General features: G+C 42.3%; 1 protein-coding gene across 8 annotated transcripts in view; it reads right to left on the reverse strand.

The window, feature by feature from the left end:
- Positions 1-14,504, reverse strand: part of GPM6B (glycoprotein M6B) — a 106,715-nt gene that overhangs the window by 9,162 nt on the left and 83,049 nt on the right. For all 8 annotated transcript variants that reach the window (XM_014875821.2, XM_088160208.1, XM_088160207.1 and 5 more), the window contains 2 exons: positions 4,824-5,010; positions 1,343-1,499 (listed from right to left, as the gene is read on the reverse strand). In XM_014875821.2, coding sequence (XP_014731307.1) covers positions 1,343-1,499; positions 4,824-5,010 — 344 coding nt within the window. The remainder of the gene's footprint in view (positions 1-1,342; positions 1,500-4,823; positions 5,011-14,504) is intronic.

The raw sequence follows: 14,504 nt of genomic DNA on the forward strand, positions 1-14,504 counted from the left end.
ATGCAGCTTACCAGAGCTCCAAGCCATTCCTCAGCTGGTAAATTCTCTCCTTCATTGTGTGGACAAATACAGACAATGAAAACACATTTTTCTGCCGTATTTCCATGTGTCACACTGGTATTTGTATAAGCAGCTGACAATCATGTGCCTGCAACTACTCAAGTGCACAAGAAATTGTCTGCACTGATGAGATACACGGATGTGTATGTTTCTACTTTATTTTGGATCTTTTGAAAACACTGCTTTAGATCTAATTTTGTTTCTTGGTGAAGACCATACTTAACTAGGAAAAAACTGAGCAAATAGCTGCTTAACTGGAAAATTATCAGATGCCTTATTTTTATTAGCTCTTGAAATATTCAGTAAGTACCCAACAGCACAGTGGAAAATTGCTAACTCTCATGAAAATAAACATGCATCTCCTTTTGTATTTAACCAGCTGAAAGTACATATTTTTTAAGTTCAGGATACAGACTGTATATTAAAATGCAACAATCACATCAAAAGCCTCTTCTCTTTTCACCCACACTTTCCCGTGGGCGATCTGTCATACTGCTTAGCTTCCTCCATAACTACGAGCTTTGAATTCAGATTTTCAGTAATAGCTTTGAAATCTTTTCTCAGAAACATAGTTATGGCTGTTCTTGCAGAGTGTGCCCTTGGGGACAATGTGGGTGAGAATCTGAAGTTTTATTTTTAGTTAAACTTTGCTTACAATTTTGTTCTAATACAGAAGTATACTGAAGAGAATATGGCTGGTAACTTTAGGGCTTTAAGTGTTTCAGCTTTGCAAAAAAGCCTTGCTATTCTATCTGTCTGCCTTTTGCCATCTGCAAATCAATACTTTATTCAAGTGCAAAGATGTTGTGAAGTTTCATTCATTCATTACTGTTTGTTGAAGGATCCAGACACTCAAGCACAATTGACTATGGAAGTCGGAGCCATTACAGTTTGATATTTAAATAGCTCTGCAAACCACAGCCATTTTACAGTCTGCCTTTAAGCATCACTCAAGTGTTCCATGTTTAAAAGCACGAATTTCATTTTGGCTCACATTAAGTGTTTTAAAATTAGCAGTCTCCTCAGTTTAGTGTAGACCAGTGGGTTCAGCTTTATGACAGGGGAGGCCATGGCAACCCCCACCCAGCCCATCTGGAGCATTTTGATTTATCCAAGCACCTTTGAAGTTCAAAGAAGAACCAAGACAAGGATTGACCCTGATCACCCACAAGGAGTTAACCTTGTGGCAGCAATATTCTGTTACTCAAAACCCAGGAGTCAAACCGAGCCCAACAGGTTTTAGCCAGTGAAGACTGCTGTTCCCATTTCTGATCCCACTCACCATTCCACTGATACAGCGGCCACAGGCTGTTGTTTTGAACTCTCCATGCAGCTCCTTCACAGCACTTGTTGTATAAAAGCCTTCTGCCAAAAGGATTATTCCATATAAGAAGAAAAACGATGCAATGCCATAAATTACATACTGCATTAGCTGTATTCTAAAATGGAAAAGAAAGAAATTATATAATTAGATTTCAGTCCTACAAAAACAAAGTCAGTGCTCTCAAATTATAATAAATGAGAGACAACTCCTAGAAAAGTTCAATGCTCCTTAGCATTTTAAGCAAGCAGACTGCAGGAAAACACTGTTACAACTGTGTCCCTTCCCAGGTAAGCAATGCTGCTGTGCATTAGTCCTGCACCCACCTGAGTATCCCCTGTTGGTGCTGCAGTGCTTACACTGACTGGTGTTAGTCACCATGGTAAAGCTGCAATTTCACACCTCCACTATGGAGGTTTTCTTTTTCCTGTTACTGCTCCTGACACCTAACTTGGGAATGGCTGACAGGGACAATGCAGGGCTTTGAAGTGGCAAAGCCTAGAGCTGAACCCCTGACTGAACTACCAGGCTCTGTGGACATTCCTTTGGCTTAGGGAAAGGAGGCAGTCCCTGAATTCCACCTGTGAAATCCAATTAACTTAAGCGTGCAAAAATTTCTGAATTCAGCAATATTTGTCTGATACAAAACTCAGCAAACATGCAGTGACTTCTCCTGAGGCTGCTCTACAGCCTGGAAGGGTAGTTCAGTCACAGCAGTGTTGAGCACCTCAAAATGTATTTTTCTTTTTTTTAATTGAAGAGTTATTTAGGAAATGCTTCAATTTTAGATACTCTGGAACCACTCAGAGGAAGATCATCTCAGGGCACCATGGTATAAGCACTTCCCTCAGATGTTATTTGAGAAAGTTCTTGATTTCTTAAAAATCTACCATCTGCAATGACACTCTATTTTTTCTTTAGCTAGAATAATTAGATGAAAAGAATAATTTCTAAATATTATCACTCAGCTTCTGTATCTAAAGCTAATTATTTTGGAAGACCAGAATGCCATATCTTCCCCATAACACTTCTGGTCTTCAAAAGTCATATTTCGTTATTAGCATGATTTCCCTGAACTTCTTAAAAGGTATTTGATTGTTGGGATGGTTATTTTGGATGAAGCTATTCACAGAACCAAGAGGTTAATTTTATACATCCACACTACCAGTTTTCTGAGGATAAATATGCTTTGCTCAAGATGTTTTTTCTGATTCTTGCCATGCTCCACTAAGTGGCTGCTGGCATAGATCTCCATAGAGCATCTGAATGTTTTAGCTTAAAGAAAATTGATGACTACCATTTATATAGTTAAATGTTATTCTTGTATTTTGATACTCTTGTATCAAAATAGGATATTGCTCATTTAAAATTTTATGTGGGAAGTGTTATCTTTGTTTTCCAAACTGATTAAAAATAACTGGATAAATCTGTTGCACCTGTGCTGTAAAGAATGAAAAAATTAACTCAGGATTTGAAACAGTATTGAATAAATAATTTTGCCATCATTAATAGCACAGGAGAGACTCAATGCATGCTACCAGAAATTAGTAATAGGAAAACTGGTTTAAAAAGTCTATTCCAAACAGTGTGTCATTAATATTTTGGGGTTTTTTTAATGTCGCTATAGCCTTAGATTTGCCCTTTTCTAACACCTCTTCTCCCTTGTCACTCCCTTGGCTCCACAGAGCCAAGCCCTGAGCTGCTTTGGTAGGAATTATGCATTTCCCCAGCTGCTGGTGCTGACATGACAGGAAACATTGTCAACAACTCTCCAAAATATAGAACTTGCTGCCTGTAACTGCTGCTTTTGCAATTCCTTCTATTTATCTCAAATGGAGACTGATGCAAGCACAGGGTGTTTTGTTACCCAGTTGCTGAAGAACAGCTGCTTACATTTTCTCACTAAACGTTGTGTCTAACTGCAGGGCCCTGGTGGCTCATGCCCTGGAGCTGAGGACACACTGCCGGCCACAGCCAGGGACTGAGTGTGGGCAGTGCTGGAAGGAGGGACCCCAGTGGGGAGCAGTCCCAGAGCAGGTCAGGATACAGAAGGTCCTGTGGACAGGGGAAGCCCTGAAATGGTGCTGTGGGACCAGCACCAGTGCTCAGAGGGCACGCAGCAAACTGGCAGGTGTATGCCTGCAAGCACATACAGGGCATCAGTGACAAAAGAAATTAAAAAGAAAATAAGAATTATGTTGCATAGGGCCCTGATACCAGAGCCTTCAAATAGCACCTTGTCTGGCTTGCTGCCCATGCACTCCTGTATGTGCCATGCCCACCATGCTCATCACAGGGCCCTGGACATGGGCCTCGAGGCAGCACAGCACTCCAGGCCTTCCTCTGGCCTCACAGAGAAGCCTTGGGAACATAAAAGACCCAAATATTTCACCAATGGTTATATCCAAAGGCTATATTTGCAGATCTTTCTAGTTTTTTCTCTTTTTCTCTCATGTACCAGTCCAGCTTCTTCTGAAGAGGGATGGATAGAACCATGTTTCCCTGTTATTCCTGACATCCCTTCCAACTTCATGTCACCAACAAAAACTGAATGTACTCTTAAAATAAAATTGTTACCCCTTGTTGTGTTACAACAGGCCCTGGCACAAGTCTCTTCAGCTCTATTGTAGGTCTTAGGTGTTGGAAGGCTGCTGTAAAATCTCCCCAGGGCCTTCTCTTCTCTAGGCTAAACAGCCCCAGCTCTCTCAGCCTGTCTTCACAGAAGAGGTGCTCTGGCCCTTTGATCATCTTGGTGGCCTCCTTTGGAGTCACTCCAATATGTCTTTCCTGTGCTGAGCACACCCAGAGCTGGATGCAGCACTCCAGGTGGGGTCTCACCAGAGTAGAGGGGCAGAAACACCTCCCTGGCCCTGCTGGTCACACTGCTTTGGATACAGCCCAGGATATAATTGGCTTCCTGGGCTGCGAGTGCACGTTTCCAACTCATGTTCAGTTTTTCATCCAACAGCACCCCCAAGTCCTTCTTGGCAGGACTGCTCTCAATCCCTTCATCTGTCAGCATGTATTGATACTGGGCATTGCCCAGACCCATATGCAGCACCTTGCACTTGCCCCGGTGAACATCATGAGGTTCACACAGTCCCACTCTTCAAGGCTTTCAAGGTCCCTCTTGGGTGGCATCCTTCCTTTCAGGTAAGCAAACTGCACCACTTAGCTTGGGTGTCATCTGCAAAGCAGCTGGGGGTGCACTCAATTCCACTGTCTGTGATAATGATGAAGATATTAACTAGTACTGGTCCAAATGTAAACAGCCATACCAGGATACACACTTCGGTTCTTTGTGAACACCAGTAAATGACTGAGTACTGTCACAAAAACAAGCAACCTAATGCTCAGGGATGGAGACTAAGGTTTGAATCCATCTCTACTCATTCAGCATGAGGGTGCTATGATGAATAATGGGAATGGGAGGCATACTTACACTTCACTCAGCAAAGCATGGTCACTGGCAGTCGTGGAGAAGTGCTGCTCGAGGATAGACACGGTTCCCGTGAGCGCCACGTGGCCACAGCCACAAAACAACGCTACCCCCGAGAAGCAGAGAATGGTTGCCACGAGTGAAGCATATGGCACTCCTCCTAGGCACTTAATGCAACATTCAAAGCAACCTAAGCAGAAGAGAAAAGGCAAAAGAAACATCATAAGCAAAAAGCAAATTATGAGGAAAAGAATATTTGTCCTCCACTTGGTAAAAGCCACAGGGAATAAAAGGCTCAGGCATTGACATGCTAAGCAAAAAATCTATAGGTGGTACAAGACAGCATCACCCTCTAAAGCAGTGACCTAGAGATCTGTTGGTATGGACTCAAAGCCCAGAAAGTGGGCTGAGTGCTCCTGTCTTTACAGGATCAAGAGGAGATCGATGAGACAGCCTATGAAATGGAAAAAGCAAAAAAATCACTGTCTAAAGTGATCCATTGCAATTCAGCTGCTCATCCAGAGCTCACCATGTTTCAGTTTACTAATGGCAGGAGCACCAGCTATGCTGGCAACACTCTGGGAGCAAGAGGCAAATACTCAAGACAATGAAGCCTTTTGGAAAAGTAGGAGATACTTTGCACTTTCATTGGAAGATGAATACATTTAGGTCCACAAAACTTAACTACCCAGCACTCTCCCAGTACTCCCAAGGTATCTTTTTATATAAATTCACATGAGGTTATAGGGATACAGATACTTTTACAACAGAAAAATTGAATGGGGTGTAAAGAGTAACAGTTTTTATCAAGGGCAGCTGTATGAAGCTGTATCACACAGACAATACATTTCCAGCTTTTTATAGGATACACTGGATTTACAGTGATCACTGAATACAGTTTGCAGTAGCATGATCAACTGAAATGCATTGTTTAACTAGTCTGAGTTAACAAAACACTCCCCCCAGAGCTGCAATTTGTATGAACACTGTAATAAGGAGGTTGCAGCTGAATTGCCAGGTTCCTTCCAACTGCGTGGCCTGAAAACCCATCTGCTTACAAATCTGGGAAATGTAAATCGGAAACAAACACAGCTTTTAACTGTGCTATAATGGTAATGGCAATCCATACCAATTCATTACTTCAGGGTGATGGCATTAAGCTGTCTCCATTAATGTGCATTTCATACAACTGCGCAAAACACAAGCCATTAAGACAACGCTTAATGGAGCGGCCAGCTCGCAGGACAGCCACTGCTGCTACAGCAAGGCACTGCATGGACAAAGCGTTGGAAGGCAAGGGGACAGCTGGCAAATGAGGACATCACATCACATCTTCCCACCAAAAAATTCCTCACAAAGATCAGCAAGTCTCCAGCCACCACATGAGGCAAGTTTATTTTTATCCCCCTCCCTTTCCCACTAATGAATGAGTTGCAGAGCAGGCACTTCCGTGAGGCACTGGGGAATAATATGCAGCCGATAATTGAAAGATTTCCCATTTCACAAGTGAGAAACTCTTCTTTTAGAGAGTCACTAGCAAATGCCCTAGTCAGGCTTAAGCAGCTATCACCATCAAAATTGCTTACGAAATGCCACTTCACTAACTGCAGACAAGATTTAATTGTATAGAAACAAGCCTGGGAAGGTTTTATAGTCTAGTCCACAGCTGGAGTCCACTCAGTAGGAACCATCTTCATGACAAAGATACTGCCAAATCAACAAACATTGCAGCTCAGCAGTGACAGGCCAAACAAAATCCAAATGCACACTATCAGAGGAAATCATCTCTGCGTTTCATTTTATCACAGAGGTCCAGAGCTGAGTTCAGATAACAAACCTTGCAGAGCAATCCTCTGTTCTGGGGAATTTGCCTGAGAGCAGCTCACACGCAAGAGCAGCCATACACATAAGGCTGGCACGTCTCCTCAGCATCTGCTCCCAGGGTCAGGTCCAAACCTCCCAGTTAATCCAAGAAATGCATGCACCTGGTGCAGGATTAGCCATGAAAGATTATCCAAAAGTAACTATGCTCTGACCCAGCAGACAACACACATGTGGTCACAGCCCAGCACAAAACAAACCACCTTTGAGCCACACTCCTAAAGCAGGAGACCCAACGCCTGATCATTGCTTAGTGTGGAGAGGTTCATCACCAAAATCGTGCTGATCCCACAGACTGCTTTGCAGAAGGACCCTATCAAAGACAGGAAATAAAAACAGCTGGAAACAAAACCAAGAGACTGACTAGATCCAAAGGAAAAGCTGATGGTTGCAGAAAATGGGAGCAGCCTGACAAAACTAAAAACTGGTGTAGACCCAGGATTGGTGTTTAATACCCCATACCGCCAAGCCAGCTTTCCAGGCCACTGGCAGAACATTTGCCCTGAGGAGTTTGTTGGATCCCTTAACCAAACATATGACAGTATGTGCCACTAATCCACAGACCCTTGAACACAAGGCAACAGTGGCAGACCCCCTCTCATCTCTCAGCAACTGGCAGCTGCACAGTTTGTCTTTGTGGCCATACTCTTTGTATTCCTCTGCCATCCAAGTAAAAAGGCATCACAGGATTTGGGTGGCCTTTATTTTCTCAGTGCAGAACAAAGCCAAGGAACACCCTCAGAGGTGTCTAAAGCAACCACATTCTTTTGAGCAGACAGAACTGCCTAAATGTGGAACTGCAGGAACTACTCACCTTGACCACAAGACTAAAACAGGAATCAGGGACTTTGGTACACCTGGAAAGAGCACACAGCCAGCTTGCAAGCACATGAAGCATCCCAAACCAGCATGTTTCCAAGAGACACCATCCATCCATACATAGTCATTCTGCACCCAAATTGACAGCAGAGCTGCACAGCCTCCTGCCAGAGGGTAACTAACTGCAGGATTCAACCTCATTGTCATGCTGGGGCAGCCAGACCTCCCCCCCCAGATCCCACTGTGAACACTCTTTATGAGCAGACTAAAGCCATGCCTAGCCTGAGCAATATGACAGATTTTATAATTTTAACACAAGCCTAAAACAGTACTTCTAAAAGCAGCTTTCAAAATCAGCTACAATTTGAAGCTCATCAAGAACTAAGATACGCTTACCAAGCTTCCCAAACTGAAGCAAAGCAGAGGATTTCTGAAAACAATTAGAAAACTTTCCAGGAAACCTTTATGTTCTCTCTCTGTAACTCTAAGTCAGCAACTATCTTTACACAGTACAACTGAAACCACAGGAAGATTTTTGCCTAGTTCATGTTCACAAAATAACTTGCTAACAGTCTGATGACAACTGCAGGCTGAAGGCCTGTGAACTCAAGCTGACAAAAATAAGTTGTATTAAAATAAGTTCAGCTCCAATTTTCTGCTAGTTTTTACTTTCTACATGGCCAAAACGCTGAACTGTTCAGTTGTATATCCAGTTCCAATGAAACAGTGTAAAATGATTTAAATATGAAACTGTACAGCACAAACACACATCACTGCATCTTCCCTTTCAATGGCCATTTTGTGCAAGGCATCACTAGAACCTTTTGTGCAACTCAGCAGAATAAAAACATTTTTTGTCCTCAGGCTGGCGAGCAGCAGTTGCCATGGAGGCAGGTTAATAACAGCCCAATGATTTGCCCAGAGCTGCCTGTGATCTTGGCTACAGATTTAACACACTCTCAGAAGGAGGCCAGCTAAAACAAAGACTGAGATTATTCTCTAGGGAATGAATGCTATTAAACACACACACACACAAATATTCTTGCTAAAGGACAAAAATAAAGAGAAGAGAAAGAAACAGGAACCAGCTATTCTTTTAATCTCCTGGAAGCTATCAGTCACAGGAAATTGGTAAAGGATGAACCTACATATGTACATAAATCGGCAATTGGTTGCCTAATGTATGATGAACAATTATACAATCTGCTCAGCAGTGTACAGCCTACTGCACATATGCAGGGGCTTAGCCATTCAATTTCCTCTGCCAAATGGTGATTGTGTGGCTAAACCTCCTTTGGTACTTTAAGTACAGCTTTAAGATTTAAACTCAGAATGGCAAGGTAATAGAGAATTAATAGAATATGGTCTTAAAACAAAAAGAAAAAAGAAAAGAGGCAGTTCTCACACACTACCTCATCCTATTACAGTTCAATCTGTGTTTTGGAAATGACAAAAGACAGTGCAATAGGATCAGGTAGCTTCCTTGAGTATTCCTATGGCCTGCTCTAGGAAGATCATCCATCAGTTCTTGAAGCCCAGACTTGAAAAGCTGAGACAGGCTGATGTTCAAAAAGCCATCCCTTGAAGCAAAGCATGGAAAACATGATGTAAAGAAGGAATATCCACACCTCCTGGATGGAAAACCAGCCTATTGTCTGATGTACCAAACATCTCCTAGGTTGAACTAGTGCCTTAATGCATCTCAGGTTCTAACTGCCAGTCCACAGTCAAGGTCACTATTGAACAAAAAAAAAAAAAAAGGAACCAAGGAAACCGGAAAGGAGCTTTGAAAAGTCTTGCATTTCAGGGAGCTAAACCTCCAGGATCCCGTGGCTGTCTTTGAGTTAGTTCCCACTTTCTTTTCCTTAAAAGTTTGGTTTCTTCCCCTCCCATGAATGATAAAGCAATGGGCATCATTTTCTCTCATATCTTACTTCCTGTAATTGTGTAACACATTTTAAGAAATGCTGTCTTTGCTATGAAATTAACAGACACTAGTTCAGTTAATACATGGCAGGAACTGCACATCATGTTCCACTACACAACCACAAGCTCTGTTGGCTTTAGCACCACAGCTCAGAGAGCACTTGTGGAGGAACTGTTTAAAAATAAAAATGAAGGTTGCAAGAAATCCAAGGGGGAAAAAAAAGCACTAAATAACACCTTAATTGAAAGCACTAGATAACATCTTAAATGCAGCCATCACACGGAAACTGGGCTCATTACTACACATCCACAGAAGCCTAGTGTTGGTAGCATTACTCCCAATTCACATATAAATGTAAGAGGGCAACTCAGTACTTGACATTCACCTCCTGCTTCCCCAGTGCTGAAGATTACCCAATACCAAGCATGAATAATACCCTTGGAGGCCTAAATCACCATGGATTTTTTGTAAGAAAATGAACCTTATATGTCAATGAAAGCAAATGCCAATTTTACTGTCTGCCACCCACTGTATTTTTGAAAATTTCCATTTTGAACGGCTTATGCATGCTAGGATGTACATTTTCCTACCTGCTGCATGATTGGCAGCCACAGGAGAAGCAGTGAGAGATGTGGGAATAGGCTAACACTTCAGAAGCAAAATTGGAATTTACCTCTTTCTTCTCTGCATGAGTCGAAGCCAGTACATGGCAATAAGGTAACTCCTCACATCTGTCAGTCACACCAACAGCCAAGAGTCAGTGGCAACAACACAAGATAAAATATTTATCCTTATGAGCATAAGTTTTAAGCCTGTGATAAATTTCTCTCCACACTTTAGTAAGGGACTAAAATAAAAAGGCTCTGCATAAAATCACATGGAAGTCTTTGTTCTTCCTGTTCATCTTAAATTTTGCTGATTTATGAAACGTGACACAAAGCTAAAACTGCTGTTACTACTTAGAATAAATGTTCACTCACCACACTTCTGGATTAACATTAAACAGACTAAATAAGTGATGAACTCAAATAGAGAAAATCCTTTCTTCTCTTCCCACAAACCTCTTAAGGCTCTTCCACGGGAAACTTCCTTTCAAGTTCAGTGTTTGTTAATTTTGCCTTTTTGTCCTACACAAATAAGAAGTTGTGAAATCAACTTATACTGAAAATTAAATAATGAGAGCCAGAAAACTTAATGTAAATGCTCTTTAGTCTAGCCAGATTGATAATCTCCCCACTGTATTTGCATTCCCCTCTTTCAGGGCTGTTAATCAACAGCTCCTTCCTCACCAGCAGAGTTCCTGTGATGGAGGGGACATGACCTTTGGAGATCTCTGCCACATCAGGGTTGTCACAAAGGACCAGACCTGAAATGCAGCAAGATCACCTCTGTTATCCTTCCAAGTGGTCAGCATAAGGTGCTTCTTTCAATAAAAACCTGTGAGATCTGGGGTAGTCTGATCCATCCAGTAAACCTCACCCCAACCTCTAGTATTTTAGAGCTACCTGAAGAACAAGTAGCTCCTTTCTGAAGGTCATCAGCTTTAATTGTAATTTCTCCAGTTATTCTTGATAGAGATACAAGATATTTAGTTTCAGCACTGTCATACAGCTAGTTCCCCTCTTCTGAGAAGGTATTTGTTCTCTCTTATTAGTTAGATGCTTCCATATTCTTCTGTAGAAGAGAACTAAAAGTCATTGCTCACACCTCCTGTGCTGGAAACCAACACAGGGAAAGCAGGACAATTGGTGCACATTAAGAACAAGCATCTCACAGCCTGGAGGAAACATTAGCAGACCCTTCTTCAAATTCACAAAGCACCGAGTATCTCTGTAGTACTGTATGAGTAAAGATTAATAAGTGGCTCCTGGATTTGTCTGCAAAAATACAGTAAACACAGGTTTAAAATAAAGCACGTTTTTTCTATCATGATTAATAAAAAATTCCACAAACAAACCGAACAGCCTTTCAGAGGTTATCAATGTTCATCCACAGCAAAAGCTTTTTTTTTTCCTCTCACTAAAGAAAAAATGATGTTCAAATTGGAGAAGAGGCTGTTTTATCAAGGCAAGATTTGTTTCTTCTGGATGGTGTTAAATGATGCAGAGAAGACTCTAAGAACAGATAGCAGTAATCATAACTCTCTTTTTTTTTTTTCTCCAAATCTCTTCTTCCCAAATCAGCAGTTCCTATAGGAAAAAATCTGCACTCCCATTGCAATTGCAACAAATTTGCAACAAATTGCATTGCAACAGGAACCAAACCTGTTTCATGCAAAGACAGATGACATGAATGGGTTTTTTACATGCCTTATCTAGTTTGCCTTCTTCAAATTTAGTGAAATACACACACTCCCCATCTATATCATTCCAACCGCTGCAAGGCTCATTAAGCTCACAGGTGTTCTGAAGTCATCTTTTTCAGACAGTAAAATCTATGGAAGAGGAATCACTACATCCATACATATTGCAAATGCCCATCCCAGGTGTTTGCTGTATGAGAGAACGGAGTCAGACCTGCACAGGAAGAACACTGCTGCCCCATGAGATGGTGGGATGAGAGAATTGCTCTTGTCCAGCTTTACTGCTTTTGGACAAAAGTTAGGCAGAACTTCATTTTAATTCATGTCTGCTCTGTTTTGCTTTTGGCCCATGAAACAGTGGAATCCATAGCAGAAGAAAACTACCTAATTCATACTTTGGAAAAGACCTTACTTCAAACAGATTTCAATGGGAAATCTTGAGTAAGGGTATTTCCTAGCTCTAAGCTACTTCTGCAGAAAAAAAAAACCAATTAAGCTGTTGATTTTAAAAAGAGACTTCTTACCTAAGGGACAGATCAGGCATTATTGATATAAGCTCTAGCATTACTTCTGTTTGAGACTTGTTCTAGTATTGACTATCTGAAATAACCCTTGGGATTCAGTGCAGCCTGAGCATGTGGGAGTGCTCACTGGCACACAGAGCTCAAAGTTGAAACACGCTGCACCAGCAAGGGCAGCTGCTGTTCCAAACTGGGGCTGTAATTCTCAGTTGAAACATCAACACTGCTCAACAGGCCTGAAGACCCTCCTTCCTTTCTGCCCTTGCCCTGGCCTCCCTCCCCTCGCTTCCCTTATTTTTTCCATCTTGAAGAAACGCTCAGCAGGGTCAACATGCAGGAACTGCTGCTTCAATAGGTGCCAGTCCAGGTGACAATTTTGGACAAACTCAAGGTAGAAAGGTAAAAGAGATGAAGGAAGCAATGGACAGACTGCCAAAGATATCCAAATGCCCGAAGGTCTAGACAAACTCAGTGTGGAAATACAAAGGCACCCAAGCATTTCAGTTCCATGGGCGACTTCCATAGCTCTGTGAACATCTGTAAGGACATTTGAGTTTCCTTGATCCAACTATCCTCCAGACCCACCTGTACCTTGGCTGACATGATTTTGAAAGCTGACTTTTACTTTTATCAAAGGTTAATATCTTACCTGGAAGACTGGAGTTGAAACTCTTAGCTCCACCTTTCTGCCAGCTGTAACTCACCTCACCCTCCACCATCCTTCAGCACTCAGCAGGAGAGCAAGACTTTTGCCACACTGGATTTCAGCCACCGCTATCGACTGCTTCCCCAGTTGACTCCTCCCTAAGCTATAAAGAAGCAAACAAGAAACACAACCTCTCTCTCCCTAGAGCTGAAAACAGGGCCAAAACCTGTGTGTTTATGTATGTGTGTGCATGTATGTACTCCAGCTTGGCAGATCTCAGATTCAGAAGATGAATTCTCAATTTAAGAGATAACTGAAGATGCCAAGATTTTCCCAGATATATACCCAACTATGGAACAAGAGGAGTAATAAGGAAACTGAACTGTGACTATAGAAGTCCTCTGCCCTGCAACAGCTTTCATGCAATTATTTCCCCAGCTGAATCGCCACCACATCATTTCCAAAACTTGAGCTTGTTTCAGCAAAGAAACAATAAGGCTGTTTCAGTGAGATACTCCACATTCACATGCCCTTATGTGCACACAGAGCAGCTGAAACACTGAAACACCTCCCAGCATCTGGGGGAAGCAAGTTTAAAAAAAAAAAAAAAAAAAAGTCCCAGAAAGCAGACAACAACCCCCAACCTGGACTGGTGCCTACAGCTAAGCTCATGTCAAACAACTACTGCAAAGCTTCTCTTTCTAGAGAAAAAGATGGTACTTTGCTTTCTGGGAAAAAAATTGTTTTAGCATTTTGAAAGGCTCATTAAGCTTGCAGGTGTTCTGGGGATGTCTTGGCTCCAGTGCTGCAGTGAATCTCCCACACTGACTCTTCCCTTGTTGCTCAAGAGCTGGAATCAAGCTTAAATTAGGGAACTGAGATCATGTTGTACATGGAGACCCTGGGAGAAGAGGACTGCCACAGAGGTGCCCTCATAGTGATGTCCATTTGTACCCTGACACAGAGACAATGGCACCTCAGAAATCCTGTGGTTTGTCCAAGGAGCAGAGGTTATCTCAGCACAGCAGCCAATGCCACAGAGCAGTGGGAAGCTGTAGGCCAGTGCTTAAGAGAGGCATCTTACAGCAGGGATTTGTGTTGGGACTGAAGTGAATCTTCCCTCCAAGCTAAGGGACAAGAGTAAAGACCAGCATTTCCACTGTGGCTAATCCATCATTGGCAGGTTGGTTTTACTCAAGACCTGCTCAGTGAGGCTTCATTGTTGCCTAAAAGACTTATAATTTCTCTAAGTACTGCCATTTAAAACATCTTCCCTTGAACTAGCATTTCTGGACCCTGGTGGAGGGGTTTTCTTTATGCCATCAACAAGAACCCTTTCATACTCAACTCCTTCATGACAGGCATATTTGCCTACATGTTAGTTCAGAAAGATTCCCAAGACAGACTGAAAAGGGTTCAGTTGCCTAAACAAGGGTTTCTAGCACCATTTTAGGTGCCAGACTCCCAGCTGCTGTAACAGAAGGCTGTGCATCTCCATGTCCTGGCTCATCTGTGCCAGCACATATGGACACGTCTCATCACTGGGGAGAGCTGAAGGAGCCCAAGACCCTGATAACCAGGGTCTAGC

The sequence above is a fragment of the Sturnus vulgaris genome, chromosome 2 (assembly GCF_052056855.1).
Source record: "Sturnus vulgaris isolate bStuVul1 chromosome 2, bStuVul1.hap1, whole genome shotgun sequence".
NCBI lineage: Eukaryota > Metazoa > Chordata > Aves > Passeriformes > Sturnidae > Sturnus > Sturnus vulgaris.